This window comes from Coturnix japonica, chromosome 15, assembly GCF_054131305.1.
Source record: "Coturnix japonica strain WE chromosome 15, WE-NBRP24, whole genome shotgun sequence".
In the NCBI taxonomy this organism is placed as follows: domain Eukaryota; kingdom Metazoa; phylum Chordata; class Aves; order Galliformes; family Phasianidae; genus Coturnix; species Coturnix japonica.
The window spans coordinates 16,970,886-16,994,951 of record NC_140677.1 but is presented as its reverse complement, the minus strand read 5'-3'; the positions used below and the strand labels follow the sequence as shown (position 1 = coordinate 16,994,951).

At 62.3% G+C, this 24,066-nt stretch overlaps 5 protein-coding genes across 9 annotated transcripts in view; all 5 read right to left on the bottom strand.

Moving 5' to 3' along the window:
- LOC107319562 (6-phosphofructo-2-kinase/fructose-2,6-bisphosphatase 4) overlaps positions 1 to 1,209 on the bottom strand; it is a 34,826-nt gene extending 33,617 nt beyond the window's left edge. For both annotated transcript variants that reach the window (XM_015874485.2, XM_085517135.1), the window contains exon 1: positions 1,115 to 1,209. Coding sequence is in view for 1 of the 2 variants with exons in the window: in XM_085517135.1 (XP_085373261.1) it covers positions 1,115 to 1,154 (40 nt within the window). In the remaining variant the exon portion in view is untranslated. The remainder of the gene's footprint in view (positions 1 to 1,114) is intronic.
- Positions 1,210 to 7,486: 6,277 nt separating this feature from the next.
- HYAL1 (hyaluronidase 1) lies at positions 7,487 to 9,864 on the bottom strand. Of its 2 annotated transcripts, none has more exons than XM_085517142.1 (4): positions 9,824 to 9,864; positions 8,268 to 9,308; positions 8,017 to 8,106; positions 7,487 to 7,934 (listed from the first exon to the last, which is right to left on the bottom strand). In XM_085517142.1, the coding sequence occupies exons 2-4, from the start codon at positions 9,165 to 9,167 to the stop codon at positions 7,614 to 7,616; spliced, it is 1,311 nt and encodes a 436-aa protein (XP_085373268.1). In that variant the 5' UTR covers positions 9,168 to 9,308; positions 9,824 to 9,864; the 3' UTR covers positions 7,487 to 7,613. The 2 variants fall into 2 exon arrangements, with proteins under 2 accessions (XP_085373268.1, XP_015729975.2); XM_015874489.3 differs by having other exon boundaries at positions 8,268 to 9,344; positions 9,824 to 9,844.
- A 233-nt stretch (positions 9,865 to 10,097) lies between these two features.
- Positions 10,098 to 12,917, bottom strand: HYAL2 (hyaluronidase 2). The gene is made up of 3 exons (XM_032447277.2): positions 11,503 to 12,917; positions 10,982 to 11,071; positions 10,098 to 10,855 (listed from the first exon to the last, which is right to left on the bottom strand). The coding sequence occupies exons 1-3, from the start codon at positions 12,457 to 12,459 to the stop codon at positions 10,457 to 10,459; spliced, it is 1,446 nt and encodes a 481-aa protein (XP_032303168.1). The 5' UTR covers positions 12,460 to 12,917; the 3' UTR covers positions 10,098 to 10,456.
- Positions 12,918 to 15,137: 2,220 nt separating this feature from the next.
- Positions 15,138 to 19,365, bottom strand: TUSC2 (tumor suppressor 2, mitochondrial calcium regulator). Its single transcript, XM_015874495.2, has 3 exons — positions 19,074 to 19,365; positions 18,751 to 18,871; positions 15,138 to 17,331 (listed from the first exon to the last, which is right to left on the bottom strand). The coding sequence occupies exons 1-3, from the start codon at positions 19,220 to 19,222 to the stop codon at positions 17,266 to 17,268; spliced, it is 336 nt and encodes a 111-aa protein (XP_015729981.2). The 5' UTR covers positions 19,223 to 19,365; the 3' UTR covers positions 15,138 to 17,265.
- Positions 19,366 to 19,921: 556 nt separating this feature from the next.
- RASSF1 (Ras association domain family member 1) lies at positions 19,922 to 23,958 on the bottom strand. 3 transcript variants are annotated; one of them, XM_015874477.3, is made up of 6 exons: positions 23,471 to 23,958; positions 22,438 to 22,559; positions 20,979 to 21,083; positions 20,622 to 20,907; positions 20,266 to 20,381; positions 19,922 to 20,165 (listed from the first exon to the last, which is right to left on the bottom strand). In XM_015874477.3, the coding sequence occupies exons 1-6, from the start codon at positions 23,715 to 23,717 to the stop codon at positions 20,019 to 20,021; spliced, it is 1,023 nt and encodes a 340-aa protein (XP_015729963.2). In that variant the 5' UTR covers positions 23,718 to 23,958; the 3' UTR covers positions 19,922 to 20,018. The 3 variants fall into 3 exon arrangements, with proteins under 3 accessions (XP_015729963.2, XP_032303171.2, XP_085373271.1); XM_032447280.2 differs by lacking the exons at positions 22,438 to 22,559; positions 23,471 to 23,958 and adding an exon at positions 21,631 to 21,764; XM_085517145.1 differs by lacking the exons at positions 22,438 to 22,559; positions 23,471 to 23,958 and adding an exon at positions 21,372 to 21,533.
- Positions 23,959 to 24,066: the final 108 nt, after the last annotated feature.

Here is a 24,066-nt window from a genome sequence, read left to right as displayed (position 1 = left end):
CTTCCATGACCTCAGCAAAGCTCCCAACAAAAACCCTCCCTGAAACACTCCCTGCGTCATGCCTTCATCCGGCATAGCTATCCCCACACAAATGGTCTCATTAGATGATGGCTAAAATCACCTGGGACCTTATGTAAATGGATGCTATTGCTTTTAATTGCAGCCATAATTATGGGAGTGCCTCGCAGCTGAGTAAGGCCGCACGGAGCCAACTTGATGGAACATTGAAATGCTGGACGCACACCAGGAGCCCACTGCCCACTGTTGCTCACCAGCTCTCCACAAAGCTATACGAAACCCAGTGACCTGAATGGGGTCACTCCCGGCTGTGCTCGGCTTCACCTCACGCCAGCTCGTCCGTATCTGGTATTGATAGAAGGGTTAATCCTAAACGAATGTTTCCAGAGTCCGCCTTTGTGTTTCCCCGTCCTGCCCCGGGGCTGCAGGTGAGGTGCCCGGCCCACCCCCAACCTTCACCATTCGCTTTTCCTGGAGAAGTGCGGGGGACCCCAACGCGACCGAGGCTGTGCCCACCTTCGGACGTTTCACTGCCAACCCGCGCGGTGCTACGACCGTGCCAGATCCAAAATCACAACACGGCCCTCCGAGGAGCAGCCGGCCCAACCCCCGGCCCGAAATCGGAGCCCAGCGCCGGGATCGGGCAGGGAGCCGCAGCGGGGCCGGGGGGCTGCGTGCACTCGTGGCGCTGCCATCGGGAGCTCGGAAGGACGAGCAGCAGGTCGGGGAGCGCCTTCCCCAGCGCTGATCACCCAACAAAAAGCATCGCTGCCCGCAGAGCGCACACACACACACACATACACACCAAAACACACACACATACACACATACACACGCACATACACACACATACACCATCCCGCAGCTCCATCGCTCCCTGGCAGCCCGTTTCCCAAAAATAACCCTGGCAGTAACAACCGCCGCGCTGTGCTGTCCCCGCTGTGCTCTATCGCGTCCCCGCGCCGGCACGAGCCGCGACCCCCGCTCAGCCCGCAGCTCCCGTGGGCTCTTGTGGGGCTCCGGGAGGGGTCGGCGGTGCCTCGGCTCCCCCCTCGCCCGGCCCCATCGGCAGCTCCCGGCGCACCCCGCTCCGTACCTCGGCAGTGCCGACCCGGCGGACGCCGGCGGCCCCACATCGGCACCGCTGCTCGGCCCGGGCCCCGCGGAGCTGCCCGCGGCTCTACGCGGAGCGGGGGCGGGACCGGCCGCAGCCCCAGCCCCAGCCCCGGCCTCGGCCCCGGCCCAGCAGCCCCCGCCCGCCGCGCCCCGCGGTCCCGCTGCATTGAGGTGCGGGCAGCGCCCACGGCACGAAGCAGATCCCGCAAACAGCGCGGGGACGGGGGGAGAAACGGAGCCATTTTGCAGACCTGGGGCTGGAAACGGCCGGAGCGGCGGGTGGAGGGAGCGGAAGGAGAACGCGTGTATCGGCAGCGAGCCCTGCAACGAGCCGCGGCTGTCCCGGCGCTGCCCTCCTTCCCCCCCCTCCCACCGGTCTGTCCCGCTGCCCGGCCCCACCGGAGCTCCGTGCGCGGCTCGGGTCGGTGGCAGCACCGTAACCCTACTGGGTTACATCTGATGCTTTGAGCCTTTTGTTAACAAAGTGCAGCGTCTTAATCGTTAATCACTGACAGGAGCCGTCACATGGAAAGAAAGGGGTTATTTTCTAAGCACGGAGCATTACACGCTAATCTCTGCACGATGATGTTTCCTGCAATGAGGAAATCGCACGGCTGAGGTCGGTGCGGTGTCGGTGTCGGTATCGCTTCCTTGAGGTGCGTGCACAGGGCGCACCCAGGGCTGGGACCGGAGCCCTGCGTAGCCCTGGGCTGTGCTACAGGAAGCATTGGGCCGAACAGAAAAGCCCATTTGGTGCCAGGAGCCGGGGGTGAGCGGGGGTGGGGGAAGCTCCGGTGTTATCCCAGAGCTACCAGATGAGCTTCTCTTCCTTAGGGGAGCAGTGAATGGAAGGGCCTGAGTGCATCCCCTGGAGCACAGAACAGCTTATGGAGGCAGCTTAGTGCTTTACAGTGAACAAGGAGCTTTCTCCTGTGTTCACCTTCTGGACAACACATAACCCTCCTTAACTCCCCGTGATTCCATCAGGACTAGTAATATTTCACTGACTTTATCTTTCAGCATCTGAATTGACACCATGTAACACGGCCTTTCCTGTGTTGGGAGGCTTTGCTGCCCATAGCACGAAGGGGGATGGTGTGGTGCACACAGACACTGCACCACCAGTGCTGCTCTGGAGCAGGGTGTGCATCCCTGGCGCACTGTGGATGGTGGAGCTCGAGCCCAGTGCAGGTAAACCTGATTTTGGTGTGTGACTCCTTCCTGCTCGGAGCAGCAGCCCCAGGCTGACGCTGTTTGGGAGCTGCCATCCTGCAAGTTCTCTTTGCTTTTAAAAAATGAAGAAAAACCAGCAAAACGTGCAGGGATTCCTCATTGCCTGATGTTGATAACCAGGATCCAGGTGCCCCCTCTCCTCCCAGACAGCGGGAAGCAGCTCAGTAAATGAGCCAGGCCCTCCAGCTGCTCCTCTGGCAGAAGATGATGCTATCAATCATAGAATCACAGCATGGTTGGGCTGGAAGGGACCTCAAAGCCTCAAACCCAGCTGTGGGCTTGTTTCCCTGCCCCCCACCCCCCAGATCATTCTGCCCAGGGCCCCATCTGTGGCCTTGGGCACCCACAGACAGAGCAGAGCTCTCCCTTGGTGGTTTCTGCCTGCCCTCCTCCATCTCCCCATGCAGCTCCCCCCTTTGGGAAGGCGCCCGCTGGGCTCACTGCTCCCACCCTCAGCTGGGCCTGTCCCTGCCTGTCCCAGAGCTGCTGGCTTTGCACGGGGATTAAGCGTTCCTGGAAGCAACACGCGTGATAGCACTGAGCAGCTCCAGCAGCGTTAATGGAGGGCGTTGCTGGAAACCTGGGGGTTCGCTCGGATCTGTGCACTCTGAGCTCTGCTCAGGGATGAGGTTCTGCCTCAGCTGGGAGGCCCGGGGAGGTGCAGTCTGTTTGGCAGGTGTGGTTAGTGCAGGTACACAGAACAGAAGGATCGAGATAAGCACTATGAAGTATTTCACCTGGGAGTTCTGTCTGAGCTTGTTTTCGGATGAAGCTGAGCAAGCAGAGCCATCCTTTGGATGGAGCCCTGTTGTTCCCACAGGACAACCTCCTGCTGTGATGGTGGGAGCCTGGGCTCCTTTGCCCTGGACACTTGTTTAATGACGGGTAAACCCACGGAGGGTTTTCCAGCTATTCTATCTGCCTTGCAGTTGAGTTCCTTGGTTTTGATGGAAGGCTTCAGCTGCCGAGTCCTTTGTTTGGGTCAGATCTGCAGGGAATTGGGCAAATGCAGGGAGGGCTGTGCTGCAGCCCACAGAGCCGAGTGGCACAGTGCTTTTGTTTCAGATTTCTTACCAAAGGCATTTTGCAGCCGGGCTCTGGGAGGCTGAACTTTACCCAGCAGGAGTTCCCCTTCGTGCAGCCGCAGCACTGCCCGGCCTGCCCCCAGCTCTGCACATTGCTGGAGTGCCTGCCCGGCTATTTTTGTGCTGCACATGGGGCTGCAATCAAGTGCTGCTTCCCTATTGCGGACAGCTGAGAGTTTCCATAACCACTGACTAAGAAATAACCGTATCTTTCCTTGCAGCCACTCTGCACAGCAGGCAGCACATAAGATAACATCAGTATTACTGTACTAAACCCATTTTTGATGTATCACTTGCTCCGGTGTTGCACTTCTTTCCACTGGATGCAAAGAAGAGGGAATAAATGGCACGCTGAGACCATGGCACAAATGAGCAGTCTGATGTAGTTTCCCTGTTTTGCTTAGGGATTACTCATTAATTAACCTTTTTGTTTTTATTTTAAACTCTCCCATGGGTTTATTTAACACTCTTCAGACGCTGCCGCAGGCGCAACACCGGGAGTCAGCCGTGCCTGTCACAGCCCAGGGAGCAGGTTGGTGGCAGGTCACACTGCCAAGGTCAGCAGCTCCACTGCTGCAGGAAGGGAAACCTGCTAAGACAGCCTGCTCCTTTCCTGGCTGCCTCAGAAACGAGGAAGCAAACAGTGCAATGACAGTGTGTGCCACAGACACGGTGCTGGTTCTGCAGATGCTTCACACACGCACCCTGAGGATATAGGTGTCCGTGTTCACTGCATCTGCTGGAGCCCTGCCGTGTGCTCTGGGGCTGTATGTAATGAATGCTGGCAGCAGTCAGTCTGCCAGCAAAACTGTACCTGTGCTGGGTCTGTTCATGCCCTATTGCTCTTTGCAGGCTGGTTGTCAGGGTGAGAAAAGCTGGGCCCGGAGCTATCTGGCTCTACGCTATCTCAGCTGTTATCTGCTGCATGCAGGTATCTGGTGATGCACATTAGAGCAGGTAATGTAGCAATGCATATACCCTATGCACTGAGGGACAGATGCAGTCTGAAAGCTTTCACCCCCTTTCAATTTCAGCTTGCTTTGTTTTTGCCAAAGCTAACCCCAAACTGCCCAACAGCGCAGAGATCTGCTGAGTCTCAGCTGGGAGCTGTGGCATGCAGGAGCCTGCTGAATCACATTTCTCCTCCTGAGAAAACTTGCAGTCAAATTCTCGACTGTGCAGACTTGTTTGCTGTAATATTTGCTATAATGTGCTGTGTTTGCTTTAAGTCTGCCCACAGAGTAGCATCCGAGCATGAGGGCAGCATCTCAGAGCATTGTATGGCCGTATCCTTAACACGTCACCGGAGGAGAACTCGTTTGCAGGCTGTTCCGTAAAGCGCAACCAAGTCAGTTTGCAGGTCTGACCCCCTGGCTGTGGGTATCTGTCCCGTTGGCTTGCCAGCACCAGCACAGGACACTGACGAGTCTGTTTTTAAAACCCCCGGGTGGAAAATAACCAGGAGAGGAGCTCCTGCCAAGTCAGAGCAGGAAAGGTGCTGCAAATAGCGCAGCATTGTGCCTCCCAGTAAGCGAGCGTCCCGGTGCGGAGGCATTTCTGTTTATGTAACCTGAAACAGGCTCTGCTGTTCAGGCTGCGTTTCCAGACTGTTGCTGGGAGCCAGCAAACAAGGCCTCAGGCTGACAACCTTATTTCCTGAGTAACTTCTGAATTGTCTTCTGTGGAATCAGTGGAGGGAGGGCTGCCCCCCCTTCATGGAGCCTGCAGTGAGTGGGGGGATACCAGCCCATGGCAGGGGGTTGGAACTGGGTGATCTTTAGGTCTCTTCCAACTTAAGCCATTCCGTGATTCTATGATAAGATTGAACGGGATCCTTCCTGGAAGCACCCTAGCAAGACAAAGGGCTGAACTGGGTGGTTTTCAAGCACCAAACCCAAAGAGACCGTGGGGAAGAGCCTCTTCTATTTGAAGTGATGGGATCTTGCATTCAAGTCAGTGCTGCTCTGAGTGAGCAACAGATGAAGCTCAGGCCGAGCCATGCTTGGAGGAGGTGCAAGCTCTTCCATTCAAGATCTGGAGATCCTGTTACTTGTGAAAGAATATCAAAAGCAGCTTCAACACCGTGTGTGGAGGAGAGCCTGCAAGTTGTGTTTGAAGCTGTCACCAACAGGAGAGTGCTGGAGCCTCACGTTCACCCGTGACACCATTGACCCTTGTGTAGGCTTCATTCAAAGCCAACAAAGACTCTGCTGCCCTCAAGCTGCTCACATGGCCAAACATCTTTGGAGGAAGTTTTTGTGCCTTTTCATGCTCCTGCTCTTGAGATGCCCCGTCCGGGTCCTCTGCATTGTGTGGTTCAGCAGGTGGTGCTTGCTTGGTGGCCCTTACTTGAGCACTGCAGATTTACCCAGCCAACCTGAGCACAGCAAACAGGAGGTGGGTGACGGCAGGTAAACGCGCTCCACCCAGAGATAGCTGCAGGCAGCCATGTGAAGCTCTCCAACGCCCAGGGCCACGCTTGGCTGGCTGCAGGCGCTCCTGCCTTGGCCCTGCTGCAGCGTGGGCTTGCTCCAATGCTGGGATGGCTTTGCAAAGTGCTGCATGTTCGCAAGGTGTGTCACACTTTTCAGACCTAGAAAAAGCCCCAACACCCCCAGTTCAATGCTTCTTTTTTCCTTGAGTATGTCTCCTGTCTGCTCCTCAGAGTCAAGAGAAGCTGATGACGCAGCATTCAGTGACCTGGGTGCTTTAGAGTATTCAGAAGCCAAACACAAGTGGCAAGGAGCTCTCACACCTTCCAGGCACAAAGAGGACTTGGAAGCCACAGCTGTTTTCTTCCTATGGTAAAAGGTCTTTAATGTGTAGCAAATATCAAATAGCTGGTAACTTGGGAGGAACACATTTAAGCCTTTGTAGCATTGACTCACCGTCTGCACTGGACAAATAATAAGGTAACATTCTCAACACTTACACCCAACTTTTTTCCAAGCTGCCCCTCTAAGCATTAGATTACAGCTCATTCTGGGCCAAAGTCCAGATAAGACGAAGTTTGACAGAGGCAGCCAGTTGGCAAAGAGCTTGGCTGTAAGCTGGTAACGTGTCCAAAGACTGACTGGGGAACCTAAGAGTCCAACTGTGTCTCCATCAGCACCTCATCTGATTCCTCTGAGATGTAAAAAGAAGGGAGCAGACTGAATACATACAGCCTGCAGGACTGAAATGGTCTTCATTGGAGCCCATACAAGCAGTGGGGGCACTCCCAGGACTCAAGTGGCTCATCTGCAGCAGAGATGAAAGATGTTTCTCTTAACAACTTTCTGTAACACTGTCAATTTTCTCCATTACTGCCTATCAACTGTCTTGCAATCAGTGATGCTTTTATCCACTATCTCCCCATCAGCTATCTGGCTATGATATAACTATCTCTCTAGCAACTATCCTGCTATCCACAAACTACCTCTCTATTAAAGACCTATCTTGCTATCTACCCACTAACTGTATCACCATCAGCTATCTATCCCACTATCAACTCTCAACTGTCTTGATATCAACTATCTGTGTCACTGTCAACTATCTTGCTACCCACTAACTATCTGTACAACGATCTCTATATCCTCTAATTCGTCATCTACTGCTACCAGCCCCTGACCGCCGGGGGCTGCTCTCCTCCCATCCCTCACAGAGCTGCCTCTGTCCCCATCATCGCTGTACATGTAGAGAGGCTGGGCAGCTATGGTGGCCAAGCCCAGTGCTAGAGCAGGAGTCCAGAATGATGTAGCCCCTGCTACAGAATGATTTGCAGCAGCTACCCACAACCAGCAGCAACCACCAAGCACCTGCACCACTGCTAGGAACACACAGGGATGGCAGGGCACAGCTATAAGCCATAGAGTAGGGAAAGGAGCACATCAAGCCTGCTGTATGCCATCAGAGGGGACACCGCAAGACCCCACAACCCGATCCCGTGGCACAGTCAGGTGGCACAGAAGGACATGGCTGGTGCACCCCTCCCACTGCCATTTCAAACTCAGAAACTGCTGGTAGAACCGCAGTAAAAGAATGCATCAACCCTATAGGATGCATAGCAGTTTTATTAGCAGCCTGGGCTTTTTTCCCATGCTTCCCACTTGGAGGAAGGGCAGCGTGACCCTCCCCATCTCATCAGGTGTCCAGCATGGGAGGATGGAAGGCAGATATTGCTCACTTATTAGAGGAGCCCTGGCTGTCACAGTGCTCTCCTTGCCAGCCACTGTAACACTGGCAGGTGAAGTCCTCAGCCAGCCGAGACACGTCACTGTTGGCAGTCAGGAGCCACACCATGGGCTGGGGCTTTTTGGCTTTCAGGTTGATGGCAAAGTGACCGGGGTCAAGCTGTAGGAAGGCCAGCCTGCCCTCCCTGCGCACACAGCGGCCGTTCCCGGAGCACAGGCTGTGGCTGCACAGCTGGGCACTGGTTGTCACATTGACGATGTAGTGGCCCAGGACCCCATCCAGGTAGTCCCTCAGCTTCATGCACTTCTCCTGCAAGGGAAGGTGGTGTCACAGTCCCATCACGGTGGAGGGGTCCTGCGTTGGTGCCGGGGTCTCACAGCCCCCAACTCACCTTGGAGGCAGTGTCAGCAGAGCTCCCCCAGATGATGATGCCAGCAGCGCCCTGAGCCGCACTCTCCCCAATAGTGTTCACCAGGTCCTCCTGTGCCCGAGGGGAGACAAGAGGTCATCTGGGCATGGTGCCACCCCACACAGCACCACAATGCTGCAGCAGAGCCAAAAAGCACCGCTCTCTTTCCCTGGCAAGGCACCAGGAGCAGCAGGACACCCACCAGCCCCCCCCCCCATCCCCATTAGCCTCACCTCAGAGAGAAAGTCAGAGGTGTCATCGTAGAAGATCTCTGTGTAGGGCAGGACGGGAATGGCAGAGCTCAGGACGCCCTTCTGGACAGCAAAGGCCTCGGCCACGCGGTACCGGACGTAGCGCAGCACCTTGTTGGTGCCCTGGAGCTGCTGGGGCAGGTAGATGCTGGGGTACAGCGCCCGGCTGCAGTTCCAGAGCCAGCCCAGCTCCTGGTTGCGCTGCTGCTCCAGCACCGGGCAGCTGCCGTTGTACTGCGGGCTGCTGAAGTTGTTGTTGTAGCAGTCGGGGAAGCCGTAGAAGCCCCAATACGCAGCGGGTCGCACGGCCTCACCCAGCTGCAGCGTCTGCTCCATGAAAGCGCGGGCAGCTTTCTGGTACTGCTGCTGGGCCACCTCCTGCACGCGGCTGGGAGGCCACAGCGGGTGCTGCTGCTGCACCAGCTCCTCCGACTTCTTCCTGTAGATGTCCATGGAGCCCCAGTCGCGGGCCCACAGCGGGCGCCATTGCTCCCAGTCGATCACAGCCAGCCCTCCAGCCGTGGCGCTGGGCAGCGCAGCCTCGATGTCCCTCCTGGCCTGCTGCAGGTGGGCTGCCAGGCTGGCGTTCTGCGGCAGCCCCCCGTCCACCGGCTGCCCCTGTGCCGTGTAGTAGGGGAAGAGCCCCAGGCGGGAGCTGTAGAACAGCGCGATGTCCTGCCCCATGAAGGCCTCCTCTTTGTTGGCCACGACGTCGAAGACCCCCAGGGCCAGGCTGATGTTGTACTCCTGTTCGCAGGGCTCGCTGGGGACGTTCCACACGGTGACGAAGGGGCGGTTGACCAGAACGGGGCCAGGTCCAGCAGCACGAAGCGGGGCGGGCAGGAGCAGCAGGAAGGAGCAGCACAGCCAGCCGGGCGCCATGGTGCTGCGGGGGAACCGACCCGCTCAGGGGGCTGTAGGGACGCGGTGATCGCGGCGCTTTTATCCTCAGCCGGACTCAGGGGGCGCTTCCAGCCCGTCCCTCTCCCGGCGGTGACAGCCACGTGAGGCCGCCCCACCGCCCTGCGGGGGGACCCCGACGTTATCAGCGGGCAGAGCCTGGCACCACGGATCGGAACGGCTTAATGAGTGACCAGCGGGGGGGAACAGAGCCGGAAAGATCAACAGATATGGGGGGGGGGGGGAGAAGGAAGGAGGAAAGGAGCGGTGGGAAGGTCACCGCTAAAGGGATGCGGGGATGATGCCACGGGACGGGCGGCATCCGCAGCAACGGGGGAAGCGGTGAGAGCCGGGGAGCACGGCCAGGAACACGGCACGGAACCGCGGAGACACGAGTGGGGAGAACAGCCCGGGGACGGGACGGCACCGACCGCCGGCAGAGCGCTGCGGGAACGGGGCGGGGACGGAGCCACGGCCGGGTCGGGCCGGGCCGGGCAGGGCAGGACAAGGCAGGGCAGGGCAGCCCCCCGGCCCAGCGCTGTTCGTGCCGTGCCCACGCGGGACTCCCGACCCGGCACAGCCCGGCCCTGCCCGCCGCCCCCAGCGCCCCCCACGCACCGACACGCAGCGACACTCACCCGACACGCCGCGAGGGGCGGGGCCACGTGTCCGGGGGCGGGGCCAAAGAGGGGGCGGCTGCGGGTGGGCGGGGCCAGGGGCGGGGCCACGCTGCCTCCACGTGGGTGGCCCCGGCGTGGCTGAGCCCGGCAGCCACAGCCCCAAAACCCCAAAACCCCACAGCCCCAAAGCCCCACAGACCTACAGCACTACAGACCTAAAGCGGGGGGCACAGAGCAGGGAAGGGTCGGCCCCGCGCCTCCGCACGCCCGTCCCAAGCAGTCCACGCCCCTGTCTCGCTCCTCCAGCTTTAATTGAGGTAAAGCACTTTGGTGTCGGGCAGCACACGGGGGCTCAGCACCACACAGCACCCACCCCCCTGCCCCCATACCCTTCTTGCCCCATTCCCTCTCCTTACAACAGGAGAGGTTTCCTTCCCCTTCCCCCCCCACCCCCCTCCTCCAAACAAAAAAAGAAAACCAAAAACCCGCCCTATGTCCCCATCCCCTTCACACAGAGGCAGGAGAGGGCAGCCCCACCACCCTGAGGCACCTCAACAGGGAGCTGCCAGCAGGCGATTTAGGGCCGTCTCCAACAGGTCCACTACACCACTACAGGAAACGTGCAGGGCTCCCCAGCTCAGCGCGGCCTGGCTAGCACCACATCCACAACAGCAGCAGCACCACTACACCCATGGGTGCCAGGGGGCCAGGGGCAGCCCCACGAGGTCCAGCTGGCTGCTGGCAGGAATTGCCCTGCCAGCCCTGGTAACAGTGACAGCGAAAGTGGGTCTGTAGGAAGTGGATGTCAGTCTGAGACAGGTGGCCCTTAGCCCAGATGAGAGGACGCTGGGGCTGCTCCTGGTCCCGGTGCTGCAGCTGGAAGGTGGCAGGGTTGAGGTGCAGGAAGACATTGGCGGTGCTGTTCCTGCGCAGGCAGCGGCCCTGTCCCTGGCACAGCGTTGTGCTGCAGTGCTCTGCTGCCGTCGTCACATTGACGATGTAGCGGCCCAGGTCTCCTTCCATGTAATCCTTGATTGTCTGGCACGACTCCTGGGGGAAAAACAAAACAATGGGGGTGTCAGGGGCACGGTGCTGTGTCCCAGGGACAGAAACACCCCACATACAGAGATCACCTCGGCCTCAAGCCGCAGGTGCCTGCACAGAACTCAGACCTACCCGGTTTTTGGTGTACTCCGCATCACCCCAGAAAATGACCCCGGCTGCTCCCAGTGCTGCGCTCTCGCCGATGGTGGAGATGAGGTCCGGCTGTGGGGACAGAGCCCGGTTAGTGCCTGTGAGCCCCATGCATGGAGGCAGGGGACAATCCCAGCCTCCCAGGGACCAGTCTGATCCCAAATCCAACTCTCCCAGGCCAGGGAGCCCAAGAGCTGTGGGCTCTCACACCCCACTGCCAGCTGCAGGACCCCACACCTGCTGGCACTAGAGGGACTGGTGACAGCGCCCACCAGCCCTTCTGGCAGGGAACAAGACCCTCGGTGCCACGGGAAGGGGCCAGTCCTGCTGCCCAGCTGAGGACAGCTAAAGCACAAGGTGATGGTGGCACTGCCACGGTGGCTGAAGCCACCACGCTCCATGGAGCGGCACACAGCTGGCCCAGAACCTCGGTTTGAGGTCACCCACGTGCAGGACAAGGGCCCGGACTCCTCGGCAGAGGGCAGCCCCACCAGCAGCCCTACCTGGCTGAGCACATCCATCCTGCGGCTGTAGGTGGGCCTCGTGTAGACGAACACGGGCAGGCTGTAGCCCTCGTGGTGCTGCCGTGAGATGCGCATGGCTTCCATCACCCGCGCCCGGACGAACTTCCTGCTGTTGGGCGTGGAAGCCAGGAGCGGGTCGAGGTAGATGGAGGGGTAGAGCGCCAGGCTCTCGTTCCACAGCCACGCCAGCTGGTCGTTGCGCGTCTTCTCCACGTCGGGGCACTGCCCCGTGTAGCTCTCCTTGTTCTTGCTGTAGTCGTGGTTGTAGCAGTCGGGGAAGAGGTAATACCCCCAGAGCTGCTTGGGCCGGAAGCTCTTGGCGTAGCGCAGCGTCCCCACCATGAACTGCCGCGCGGCCGACTCGAACTCGAAGACCGCCTGCTTGTTCACCTCCTCCGGGGACCAGAAGGGCTGCCGCTGCTTCACCAGCTCGCGGGACTCCTCCTGGTACACGTCCTTGGGCTTCCAGTTGCGCATCCAGATGGGGCGCCACTCCTCCCAGTCGATGACCGCCAGCCCCTCCGAGGCGGCGGATCGGATGTACTTGCCGATGCCGTCCTGCAGCCGGGCCAGGTGCTCGGCCAGGCTGCTCCGCTGCGGCACGCCGCCGTTCACGGGCTCCCAGCGCTTGTCCTGCTTGTTGTAGTAGGGGTAGAGCCCCAGGCGCTCCTTGTAGAAGATGGTGAGGTTCTGGTCCACGAATCCCTCGTTGGGCGACGCGTGCAGGTCGAAGATGCTGAAGTCCAGCGCCACCTGGAAGCGGGGCTTGCAGTCCTGCGTGGGCGCGTTCCAGGCCACCAGGAAGGGCCGCCGGGTGAGCAGCGGAGCGGCCGACGGCTTCTCGGGGCTGTGCCGGGCCAGCACCGCCAGCACGGCCGGCACCAGCCAGGGCAGCGCCGGCACCAGCGCCAGCACCGCCGCGCAGCCCCCGCGCATCCTGCGCCCCGCGCGGCCCCGCCGCTCCGCTCCGCTCCTCGCCGCCTTTGTCCGGGGCCGGGCGCCGCCGCCACACAAAGCGCCGGGACGCGGCCGGGGCGGGGCGGCCACGTGCGGCGCTGCCGCTGGGCTGCGCCCCCTCCGAGCCCCGCAGCCCCTTCGCTCCCAGCCGCGGCTCCACCGGCGCTGCCTCCCCCCGCCGCCCCGTTTTAAAGCGGTCCGGCGCGCACCACGCCCGGCACCGCGGGGGACACGCGTCCCGCCCCGCTCCGGCCCCGCTCGGCCCGGCCCCCCCCGCAGCGCGGCCCGGGGCGGGGAGGAGAAGTGCAGGAGCCGGACGGGATCGTGGAGCGGAGCGGCGGCGGGGACACGGTACGGCCCGAGGTGCGGCCGGGGCGGGCGGGGAGAGCTGCCCCTACGGCCGCGTCGCACTTGGTACGGCCCGTCCGGCCCCGAGACCGGCGCGGCGGTGGGCGGGGTCCGGGCACGGGGCGGGGCCTCCGGTAGGGGGCGACGGGGGGCGGGGGGGCAGGAGGAGGGAGGGGGTGCGGGGTGACACCGGGCGGGGACGTGCCCAGGACGGGGCTGGCACCGCGGCAGGTGCGGCGTGCAGTGGTGTCCCCGGGATGCTGCGGTCCCATATTGGTGTCCCCAGAGCGGCGCTGTCCCCGGGGCGCTGTTCCCGCTGTTCCTACTGTTCCCGCTGTTCCCGCTGTTCCCGGTGTCCCCGAGGCTCGCGGGGTCAGCAGGGCCGGCACATCCTGCGCACACACTCAGCGCTGCTGGCTCAGCCGCCAGTTTCCTGCCCGGGGACATGGGAGGAGGATCCGGCTGCACCCCTGGGCACGGGGACGAGCAGGGGACGCGGCCTGGCCATCCTCACTGCACACCCGTGTCTGGGTGTGAGTGTGGCGAGAGGGGCCGGGAAGGCAGCACCCATATGTCAGCATCACTGTCGGTGGGACATGAAGTCAGCCTGGAGGCAGCAGCTGGGGACAGGCAGGGCCACATGATGAGCCCGCTGCCATCTGCTGCCGGGGCGACACGCTGGTGACAAGCAGGTCTGTGTGTCCTCGTGTCCCCTCAGACCGTCACAGCACAGAGCGAGGGGGCACAAACCGGCCTCAGTGTCCCCAGGGCCCAACCATTGGGGATGGACCAGCAGAATCATGGGGTGTCCCCGCTGGTGCCAGCTGCCCCCATCAGTCCCTGTGGCCACAGACATGGGAACACAGCACGAGGATGGGAGCAGCACCCAGCAATGGGGCTGGGAGCCACCCAGCCCAGCCGGCGCGGGGAAGGAAGCAGGGCTGAATCTGCGGAAGCTCCCGGGAGCAGCAACGGCCATCGTGTCACCACAGCGAACCCGTCCCCAGCCCCTCCACGCAGCCCTGCCCACCTTATCTCCTGCCGATGGCTTCGGGGCTCCGTCCTCCACCCCTGGGCTGAGATCCCAGTGTGATCACAGCGCCATTGGGACAGCGGGCAGAGCCGCTGCCCTGCCAAGAAACCTCTGCCACGAGCCAAGAAATGGCAGCGCAGGCGGGTGCTGCCCTTCCCTTCCATGCCGCCCGCCTGGGGCCATAAACAGGCCCAAGAAATGCCTAACATTTTCCATCATACACAGCAGGCTGGGTGTCACCCGGGGTCACCGCAGGGGTCAGGGCTGGGGGGGCTGACATGGAGGGATGGGGCACAGCCACATCCCAGCAGGACACGGAGCTGCCCTCAGGTTGAGCTGGTGCCGCCGCATTGTTCAGCTTCACCCGGCCATGACGCCAGCGCTGCCGCCGGGACAGAGTGAGCCGACCCCGCAGGGTTTGATCCCCATGGACCGACAGGCAGAGCCAGCTGCGTGGGGACCACAGCATCCCCAAGGGACACAGAGCTCATTGCTCCCATTAAAGCCTTCGTCAGCTGTTCGTTCTGCAGCCAGCTCGCGTGGAGGAAATGATGTGAACACGGAGGCAGGAAAACACTCACAGGGCTGCAGGGCAGAGCAGGATGCAGGAGTGCACTGAGATCATGCTCGCTCTGTCCGGTGAGGCCGGGACAGCAGGCAGCAGCCCGGCACGGGGTCACAGTGCTGATGAGAAACACGCTGTGTTGGTGCAATTGATGAGGCACTGATTTGTCAGGCCAGTGATTAAGGAGCGGACACGCAGATCCTGTCCCAGCAGAGCTCCGCTGCTGGACGAGCTCTGCTTGAGTCAGCGCAAGAGATGCACTCTGGTTGAGAAAGAGGAATCCGTTCCAGCGGATCATAAATGGCAGAGCCCAGCTTTCAAGCTGTGCCATCAAAGTTGCCGCTGTTACCGTCCCACTCAGGTGCAGCACAGCAGCAGGAACCCTCCCTGCCAGCACTGCTCACCCACACAGCCCTCTGCAAGCACTGCTGCCTGTGTTGGGAGAAATCAGCAGGTAAAGAGCTGCAGGGCTCGGATTCATCAAGTGCCACCGCTACCAAGCCAGCACCCAGCACTGCCCCCGGGCACAGCGCTTCACTGCAGGGTGCTGTGCAGGCAGCGCTGCTCCGCTCCACCATCACTGTGGTACCAGCCAGAGGCTGCCAGCATTTGCCAGCAAAGCTGAGACCCCTCAGAACCCCAAAACGGCCCCCATGGCACAGACACAGCCATCACAGCCCCAACCTTCCTCAGGGAACCAGCGCCCAGAGCTGCAGGATCTACAAAGAAGTTTATTGAAGTTTACCAAAAGTGGACAGATGCGCGGGGAGGCAAAGGAAGGGCCATAAATAGTGTTTGTCTCCCAACCCCGCGCTTCCCACCGGCACAACTAGTGCTGTGATTACGATCCGGCTACACATCCACACGGGAAAGCACAACTGCACAAAGTCGTGAAAAAAAGGAAAAGAAAAAAGAAAAAGGAAGGAAACGTCCTCGTTTCACTTGCTCCGACGCCACAGCGCACACAGACACTATTTACACGTTCATCACGTTTCTCCAGCTCCCCCCAGACGCCCAGGACCTGCCTGCCCCACACAGCACCATGGGGCCAGGCTGTGAGGAGCAGCTCGGTGAGGAGCTCGGTGCTGCTGCCTCCCAGGGAAAAGGGCTGGAAAAAATACATGGGCTGGGGGGAAGCGTGTGCGGTGCCCTGGGGGAAGGGTGGAAGGGGCAGGGAAGAACGGCCTCCGGGAGAGAACAAAAGCGGCCCCGGAGACGCCGTTCTCATGAGGCCGCGCTCTGAGCAGGTGGCGTGAATAAGAAACACTTCAGTGGGGGATTGTTTGAAGACAGACTCTTCCAAGCAAGCGGGAGAACAAAAGATGTCGAGAGAAATGCCCAGCATCACAGTGTAGCCCAGCTCCCCGCTGGAGCCCGGCCCATCCGCTTCGCCCTCCGCACTGGCCCCTGTCAATGGGAACAGCGGGTGGGGGACACGGAGGGAAGAGGCGGTGACAGGAAGACGGCAACAGCCACGCTGCCGTTATCTCCCAGAAGCCAGGAATGCGGCTCTCGGTGGGCAAAGGGCTGGATACGTCCCACGCAGACGCCGATAGGGCCGGCAGCCAAGAGCTGGCAGCTTAAATCAAAAATCGAGGTAGCGAACGTCTGAAGTGCTTAGAAAGTAAATAAGTTCCGGGACAAAAAAGGAGGGGATGCAAAGCTGGCTGCTGTGGGAGCAGGCTGCAAGCTGGGCAAAATCTGCACCCGCTGCCCCGGGGAGGCTGAGCAGGGGCCACCAGTGCTCGGATTGTGCTGCTCACAACCCAGCAGCAGCCAGCTTGGCACCCAGCGCCCATATGCAGAGGTGAAGAATTTTGCGGCAGGGCCGAGGCCAATCTGCTCAAGTGGGAGGGGAGAAGAGAGCAGGGCTTTCCCAGACGGGCAGAAAGCCTCCCTTTAAAGTGCATCGCATTTCTCCTCCTGCCGCCAGCTGGGGCACGGGGCGAGGGAGGAACCGTAGTTCACATCGCCAGGGAGATTTCCAAGCCAGGGCAGGCTACCGAGCGATTGTTTGAGAGGAACGGGGAGGGAAGTGATGATTTCCTTCCTGCCTGGCCCTGCTGAGGCTGTTCCCACTGGGAGGTACCGTGCTCTGCAGGAGCCAGATCGCTCCCACAGCACAAGTGGGCAGACGGGGCAGGCAGATGCTGCTGGGGAACCCAGACAGCTCCGCACTGCAGAGATCTCAGGGTCTGCGGTGCAGGCAGCGGCAGGGCTGAGCTCCCCAGAACCAGTGTTAAGCAGGGAACACACATGAGGAAGAGACAGGCAGCAGGATAACGGCATCCTACCTCTGTCCCCATCCCAAGAGGAGCACAGCACTCAGCCGGATGCATTTCCACACCAGCTTCTGGTTATCTTCTGTGGACAGACCTGCTGTGGAGCACTGCACGGTGCCCATGCCAGACCACACGCTGCTGCAACACCAGCCACGTACCTGCCGGGCAGAGTCTCCTTGCCCTGGCTCTCCCTGGGCCGCATACCTGAGAAGCAGGGGATTTCGTCTGGCAAGAAGTGTAGGCTCCCTCTCCCTTCAGCAGCTCACAGCAGCTCGTGTGCAGTTCCAGTTACCCATCCAAACGTCGGCTAGAGGCTACAAAAGGTATTTTAAGTCTTTTGACTCAAGCGAGGATGTTTTTATGCAGTTGTTGCACGAGGGCACCCATCTCCTCTGAGGAGCAGCAGCCAAGTACAGCCCAGCCAAGCCTGCTCCGTCCTGCCTGGCCTCTGGGCGAGGGAGAGCCACGGTCCACGTCTCAGTGTCCTCCTTTGCTGGGAACACAGGGCAGCCTCGCGTGGCAACACTCGGGTCCGTCTCGCCCACGGGCAGCAGCAGTCACACCTCGCAGATGATCACGGGGAAATCCACATGAATGCGAGGGTGCTCCAGCTTAACTATGCCCTGAAAGAAGAGGATGAGCGGTGGACAAGGGGCGGCACAGGAACAGAACAAGCACTCTCAGGCAAAACAAAGCTCTGCATGGCACCATCCCGAGGGCAACATGCCCTCAAGGAAAAGGTCTGTGCTGCCACCCTGGCAGCAAGGACAGCAGAGAGGCAGCACACAAGTGTTCTGCCCTTTGCCCTTGGCCCTGGGAGGCACAGGAGGAGCGGCTGCTGCCGCACACGACGGGTCTGGAGTGCAGCCGGGCGGGGAAGGAGGGAGCTGCTCTGCCAGGCACTGCCCGTGCAGCAGCTGATGCGTGACTGGCAGATATTGGCTGCCCCAGCCTTTCATTTGGCACCTTTCATTCACGGGATTTAAAAGAATGAAAGGAGCTCTCTGAGAAAATGCAGCGAGGGCAGCTGGCGTGTGAGAAAAGCAGCTTTCTGTCCAAGGGGGCACTGCTGAATGCACGCTCCATCCATGCCAGCCACAGGCGCCTTTCCCATGCTCCAGGGCAAGCAATCTCCTGTCACAGCACTGTGAGGACACACTTGTGAGCCAGCAGTGTGAGCGGGGCTCTGTGCTCAGCAGGGCGAGAAGTGCACGTTTGCTTGGCAGGATTAGGAAAGACCAAAGAAAAGCCTGGGCCAGTGAAAAGATGTTCTGTGCTTCACTCCAGCTGGGCCTTGCTGTCTAACCACAGGAGTTTGAACCCACACAGAGGAGGGATGGGATGCAACTCCACATCCCTACCCTTCTCCATTGGGGCAGCCTTGCCTGTCCTGCTGCATGACCCTCAGAGTGCACCAACAGCTCCCCCTGGGCTCAGGCTGTGGCCATGCCAGACTTCTGCAGGCTGCCCCTGCTGACAGGCTCCATCTCCCTACTCTCCACTTAAGCCCCCAGGAGCTCCCCTACACCAAAATTACCTTTCTCCTGTACCTCAACCAGCGTCCCAACACCCACCTGGCTTCACCACATTCACTTATTTTAAACAGAGACCAAATCCCAAGCAACCCAATATGCAGAACCCATCGGTCGCAGCACCGCCATCACTGCAGAGGGTATGATCACATTAGCATGTGACAGGCTCTGGCTGCTGCTCCCAGCAACTCTGTCACACTGTGACACTGCTGTGCCAGCACCCACAGCAAAGGGAAAGTGCTCAGTGTCAGGATGTCGGGGCAGGCACCGCACACCCTGCAGCACAAACCCAGAGGGTCCATGTGCTCTGCCCAGCAGCACCACGCACCGGGCACTGCTCCTGTGTGCAAAGGGATGTAGCAGGGCAGCACAGCGCTGCACGATGGTGTGAGTGTGAGCTGGGCTGTACTGCAGCTGGAGCCTGTGGTTACGGGAGCAGCAGTGAGCAGCGCTGCCCTGCGGCACCGACAGCGCTGTGACCGTGTGTAGGAGCTGCGGTTCCATCGGTACCTGAGGTATCAGGTTCTTGTGGATCCTCTTCAGCTTGGCGCGCTTCCTCCCGTTCTTGGTGACGATCGTCTCCTCGTAGAACTCGTGGGCGAGATCCCCGTCCTCGTCGTAATACATGGAGCTGCGGGAAGGGCCCGCGGGGCCGTGAGCGAGGTGTGGCCGGTACAGGCCCGTAGCACCGCCCGTAGTAGCGCCGCGCTGCCGTTGCCCCCATCCCGGTGCTCCATCCCCCCCCCCCCCGCTGCCGGTTCCCCCGGTTCCGCCCCGCTCGGTGCCGGTCCCTCATTCCCGCTGTTGTTGTTGTTGTTCCCCCCGTTTCTCACCCGCGCCGTGTGAACACAAACGGTGTCGCCGCTCGCCCGCCCCGCGCCCTGGCCAAGGCCTGCTGCCCGCCGGGACCGTCCGCTCCGCCGCCACCCGCCGAGGAGGCGAACGGCCACAGCCCCCGCGACTTGGAGCCGCTGGTGCCCATGGCGGCGGGGCGGGGACGGAGCGGGTGGATGCGGGGCGGCCCGGCGGTACCGGCGGTACCGGTGATACCGGCACAGCGCGCAGCCGCCCGCACCGACCGGGCCGCAACCGCCGCCGGGTGATGCGACACTTCCGGTGCGCGGCGGCGGCCCCGGCACGTGACGCCGAGAGGAGGAGCGCCCTCGTCTGGGGCCGCGGGTTCGAGTCCCGTCACCGGCACTGAGAGGCCCGGACACACACAGACACAAATACACACACACACACAAATACACACACACAAATACACACACAAATACACACAAATACAGACACACACACACACAAATACAGACACACACACACACACACACAAATACACACACACACAAATACACACACACACACACACACACAAATACACACACACACAAATACACACACACACAAATACACACACACACACACACACACAAATACACACACACACAAATACACACACACACACACACAAATACACACAAATACACACACACACACACACACACACACACACACAAATACACACACACACACACACACAAATACACACACACACACACACAAATACACACAAATACACACACACACACACACACACACACACACACAAATACACACACACACACACACACACACACACACACAAATACACACACACACACAAATACACACACACAGCTCGTTTCTCTCCCAGCTCTTTATTGATCGCAGCACGACGCCCCGCGCCGCCCCGCGCTCCCGCTCCGTGCCCCCGCCGGCGGTGAGGCCGTTCCGGTGTGTCAGCCCGTTGTGCGGGCGGCCAGCGCGGCCTGCAGCTCCCGGCGGCACCGGGCGTAGCGATGGCGGACACGGCGCATGTGCTCGGCCTCCTCCCGCTGCAGGATGAGCAGGAAGTTGTGCAGCTCCGGCAGCGAGAACGCGTCCCACTAACAAGGGAGAGACAGTGCTAACACCGAGCACCGCCACACCGAACCGAACCGAACCGAACCGAACCGAACCGCACGGCACCTCCCCCGCCACACTCACGTTCACGTCCCCGCTCTCGTTCTCCTTCAGCACGAAGCTCAGCGCCTTCTCGCTGGGTCCCGCCAGCAGCCGCAGCCGCAGCGGCCGCTCGTCGTCCGCCAGTTTGCGCAGGTACACTGCGGGGACACGGGGAACCGGGATGGGACCGGGATGGCACCGGGATGGCACCGCCACCCGTGGGGATACCAGCTCCGCCCCCGCAGGACGGCACCACCATCGGGGACACCGGCGCAATGGGGACGGGCCGCAATGGGGGCAGCGCCGCAGCCACGCGGCCTGTGCCCGTGGGGGACGCGGTTGATGCCGCTGGGAACAACCACCCCGCGGTACCACGGCGCGGCCCGGCCCGGCCGTACCTTGTTCATCCTTCTCGGAGCGCTCGAACAGCGCGAACTTGCGGGGATCGTCCACCACGGTGAACTTGCGGAGCAGCGCGCTGATCACGTCGCTGGCGCGGGTGTGTGACAGCACGTGCAGGTGTTTGACGGTGCCCCGGGGCAGGTAGAACGACGTGCGCCGCTTCACACCCGCCGGGCGCTGCCCCGGCCGCCCCCCCGGACCCCGCTTGGCGGCCGGCACCGAGACGGGGCGAGCCAGCTTGAGCTGCACCTTGATGAAGCCGGTGTAGGAGCCGTCCTTGTTCTGCCGCGGGGACACGGGGCGGTGAGCGGGGCCGGGGCTGCGCTGCCCCCTGCCCGTCCCCGTCCCCATACCAGGCTCATGAAGAGGTTGCTGTTGATCTGGCTGTTGTACTCCTTGATGCGCTGCTCCACCTGCGCCGGGTCCAGCTCCGCCGTCTCCCAGCTGCTGGGCTCATCCTGCGGGGTGGATGCCGTGCTGAGCACAGGGTCGCAATGCACCACGGCCTCGTGCCTGTCCCCAACGCCGGGATGGCCACCCCATGGCCGTGAAGGTGGGGTGACGGATGGCGACGCCAACCCACGTTCCTCCCAGCCGGGACAGCCCGGGGTGTCCCCTCCCAGCGCTCCAGATCACAGCGCTGTCCCCGAGGCAGCCGCCAGCCCGGCACCGGGGCAGGCTGGGTGCCCCATGGGGATGCCCGAGGCTTCGGGGCAGCCCGCCCGTGTCTGTTAATGACTATTTACATAGGTCCGCACAGCAGCACGTGTCCTCACGGTGCTGTGGGGCCGGGAGCGGCCGGGGCTGCCGGACCTGCGTGGGGATGGGGGCAGCTCGCTCCCAGCAATGCACGCTCTCGCCCCCCGCTCCCCCCAGTAACAAGCCACGCTCGCTCCGACGCGTGTCCCCGTGCAAAGTGCCCCCGAACTCCTCCCACCCAAAAAAACGCCCCGTGCCCCCCGCATGACGTCAGCCCCACGACGTCACGGCCGGCCCGGGACCGACCTGGCGGCGACGCGGGCGGCGGCCGAAGGAGGTGCGGGCGGTGTAGAAGAGCTCGGGCTCGGAGTCGGAGTCCTCCTGGCTGCAGTAGCCGCTGCTGGCCGCGCTGCCCCCCGAGCCCCCCGCGCCGCCCCAGCGCAGCGCCAGCCCCGCCGCCCCGCAGCCGCCGGACCCCGCCCCGCCGCCGCCGCCCTCTACCCCGGCCACGGCTGCGGCAGCCCCGGCCCGGGCACAGGGGCACGCCCGGCCCCGCGCCAGCCCGCCCGCTCCGGCCCGGCTCCGCACGGCCCGCTTCGCCCGGTTCGGCTCGGCTCGGTTCAGCGCCGCTCCTCGGCTCGGGTCCCGGCTCGATTCAGTCCCGCTTCCCGGTCCCGGTTTCAGTCCCGGCTCCGGTCCCGGTTTCGGTCCCGTCTCGGCCCAGTTCCTCGCTCAGTCCCACCCGGCTCCGCTCTCTCCCGCTCTCCCGCTGCCCGGCCCGGCTCAGCCCGGCTCCGCCCCACCGCGGCCGTTGGCCTGACGCGGGCCGGGGGCGGTGCGGCCCCGTTTCCGGCGGTGATTTCACCCGGGCCACGCACCCTGCGGTCCCAGGGCTGCTGCGGGCACGGCACGGCATAGCTTGGCACGGCACGGCATGGCACAGCACCACATGGCACAGCACCGCATGGCACAGCATGGCGCAGCGTGCCGTAGCATGGCATAGCACGGCCTCTCGTGGCACGGCACGGCGCCCCTTGGCTTGGCACGGCCCAGCCTGGGCTGTCCCCGCTCCCTCCACGTCCGCCCCGCTCCCCCATCCCCGCGGTCCCGTACCACATTCGTGTCCTTCTCCAGCTCCTGCTCGCTGCCATCGTCCTCGTCCCCGGTGCCTGGGGGGCCGCTGCAGTCCAGCCGCACCAGGGCCCGGCAGCGGTAGTGGCAGGTGAAGCTGCAGTCTGGGGCAGAGGACACAATGGGCACAACGGCCCCACCGGACCCCACGCACCGGCCGTGCCACCTGCCCACATGCCCACGCTGTACCAGGGCACCCAGCGTGGCACCCGGCGCTGCTGGGCCGTACCGAGGTGCCCACGTCCCCTGCCTGGTCACACAGTGCGGGCACCCAGCAATGGGATGCCTGGTACCTGAGCAGGTGCTTGGTACCGGGATACCCGCAACAAGGGGGGTGGTACCGGGATGCTCAGTACTGGGTTGGTTGGTACTGGAATGCTCGGTACCGGGTTCTAAGGACCAGGATGCTCAGTACTTAGGATGCCCATGATCTACTTGGATGTTCAATACTGGGACTGCAGTGTCCATTTTGGGGTGCCCAGTGCCAGGTGGGAGTGCTCAGTACTGTGGAGCTCAGTGCCTGGATGCCTGGTACCCAGCGGGGGTGCCCTGGGCAGAGATGCTCAGTACTGGGCTGCTCAGTGCTTGTTTGGTACCGGGCGCCCACAGCCTGGCTGCTACCAGGATGGCCGGGGAGATGTCTGGTGGCAGGAGGCTCAGCCCGGGGACAGCTGGTACCTGAGAGGATGCTCCATATAGTTTGCCCAGGCTTTGTAGTATTAACCTGGTACAGGGATGCCCCATGCTCGGGGCAGTGGGGTCTGATACCAGGATACGTGATGCCTGGTGCCAGGGGAGGGATGCCCTGTACTCTGTGCTGGGATGCTCGGTGCCCGGGAAGATGCCCGGTACTGGGATGCCCAGTGCCCAGGGGAATGCTCGGTACCGGGATACCAGTCCCAGGACAGCCACTGCCTGGGGGCTGCACGGTACCGGGATGCTCGGTACCGGGACACCCGGAGCCCAGGGTTGATGCGCAGCGCCCGGGGGATGCTCGGCGGGGTGCGATACTCACGGCGGCACTGGAGGCTCTTCCTGCCGCCTCCCCAGACGAAATCCCCGCAGAGGTCGCACCAGGTGTGGAGCCCGCGGCGCCGGGGCTCGAAGCGATGCCCGGTGCTCGGTGCCGCCGGTCTGTGTTCGGGCCGCGCTCCGGGGCCGTGCCGACGGGCCGGGCTGATGCGCAGCGCGTTGGTTCGCTCCAGGCGGCCCCGGCCCGGCCGCGGCTCCGGCTGCAGCTCCCGCAGCTCGATCAGCTCCATGGCCCGGAGGGGGCCGGGAAAGGGGGCGGCCGCCCCGCGGGGGAAACTGAGGCAGAGCCCCGGCGAGGGCCGATGGAGCGGCGGCTCCGCTGGCTGCGTCCGGCGGGGCGGGATGGAGGCGGGGACGGGGGAGGGTGTGTGGGGCGCTGGCCGGCCCCGTTCCCCGCAGCCCGGGGCGGCCCCGCTCCTCGCCTCAGTTTCTCCGCCGGGGGCTGCCCTGGAACGGCCGCGCTCAGCCCCGAGCTCAGGGCGGGGGCAGAGGGATCCCCCCCCTCCCACGGAAACGAGCACCGCGGGACCGGACGGCGGCGAACGGCCCCATCCTCAGAGCCGGCCCCACCACGAGACG

Coding starts and splice junctions, on each gene's coding strand:
- HYAL1 (XM_085517142.1), bottom strand. CDS start 9,167: ATGGCGCCCGGCTGGCTGTGCTGCTCCTTCCTGCTGCTCCTGCCCGCC. Junction 8,107..8,267: donor CCTCTGACTTTCTCTCTGAG/GTGAGGCTAATG, acceptor CCTCGGGCACAG/GAGGACCTGGTGAACACTAT. Junction 7,935..8,016: donor CTGCTGACACTGCCTCCAAG/GTGAGTTGGGGG, acceptor CTTCCCTTGCAG/GAGAAGTGCATGAAGCTGAG.
- HYAL2 (XM_032447277.2), bottom strand. CDS start 12,459: ATGCGCGGGGGCTGCGCGGCGGTGCTGGCGCTGGTGCCGGCGCTGCCC. Junction 11,072..11,502: donor GGATGGATGTGCTCAGCCAG/GTAGGGCTGCTG, acceptor CTGTCCCCACAG/CCGGACCTCATCTCCACCAT. Junction 10,856..10,981: donor CGGAGTACACCAAAAACCGG/GTAGGTCTGAGT, acceptor TTTTTCCCCCAG/GAGTCGTGCCAGACAATCAA.
- TUSC2 (XM_015874495.2), bottom strand. CDS start 19,222: ATGGGCACCAGCGGCTCCAAGTCGCGGGGGCTGTGGCCGTTCGCCTCC. Junction 18,872..19,073: donor TTTGTGTTCACACGGCGCGG/GTGAGAAACGGG, acceptor CCCTTCCCGCAG/CTCCATGTATTACGACGAGG. Junction 17,332..18,750: donor ACAAGAACCTGATACCTCAG/GTACCGATGGAA, acceptor CTCTTCTTTCAG/GGCATAGTTAAGCTGGAGCA.
- RASSF1 (XM_015874477.3), bottom strand. CDS start 23,717: ATGGAGCTGATCGAGCTGCGGGAGCTGCAGCCGGAGCCGCGGCCGGGC. Junction 22,560..23,470: donor GAAGAGCCTCCAGTGCCGCC/GTGAGTATCGCA, acceptor CCTCTGCCCCAG/ACTGCAGCTTCACCTGCCAC. Junction 20,908..20,978: donor GCAACCTCTTCATGAGCCTG/GTATGGGGACGG, acceptor TCCCCGCGGCAG/AACAAGGACGGCTCCTACAC.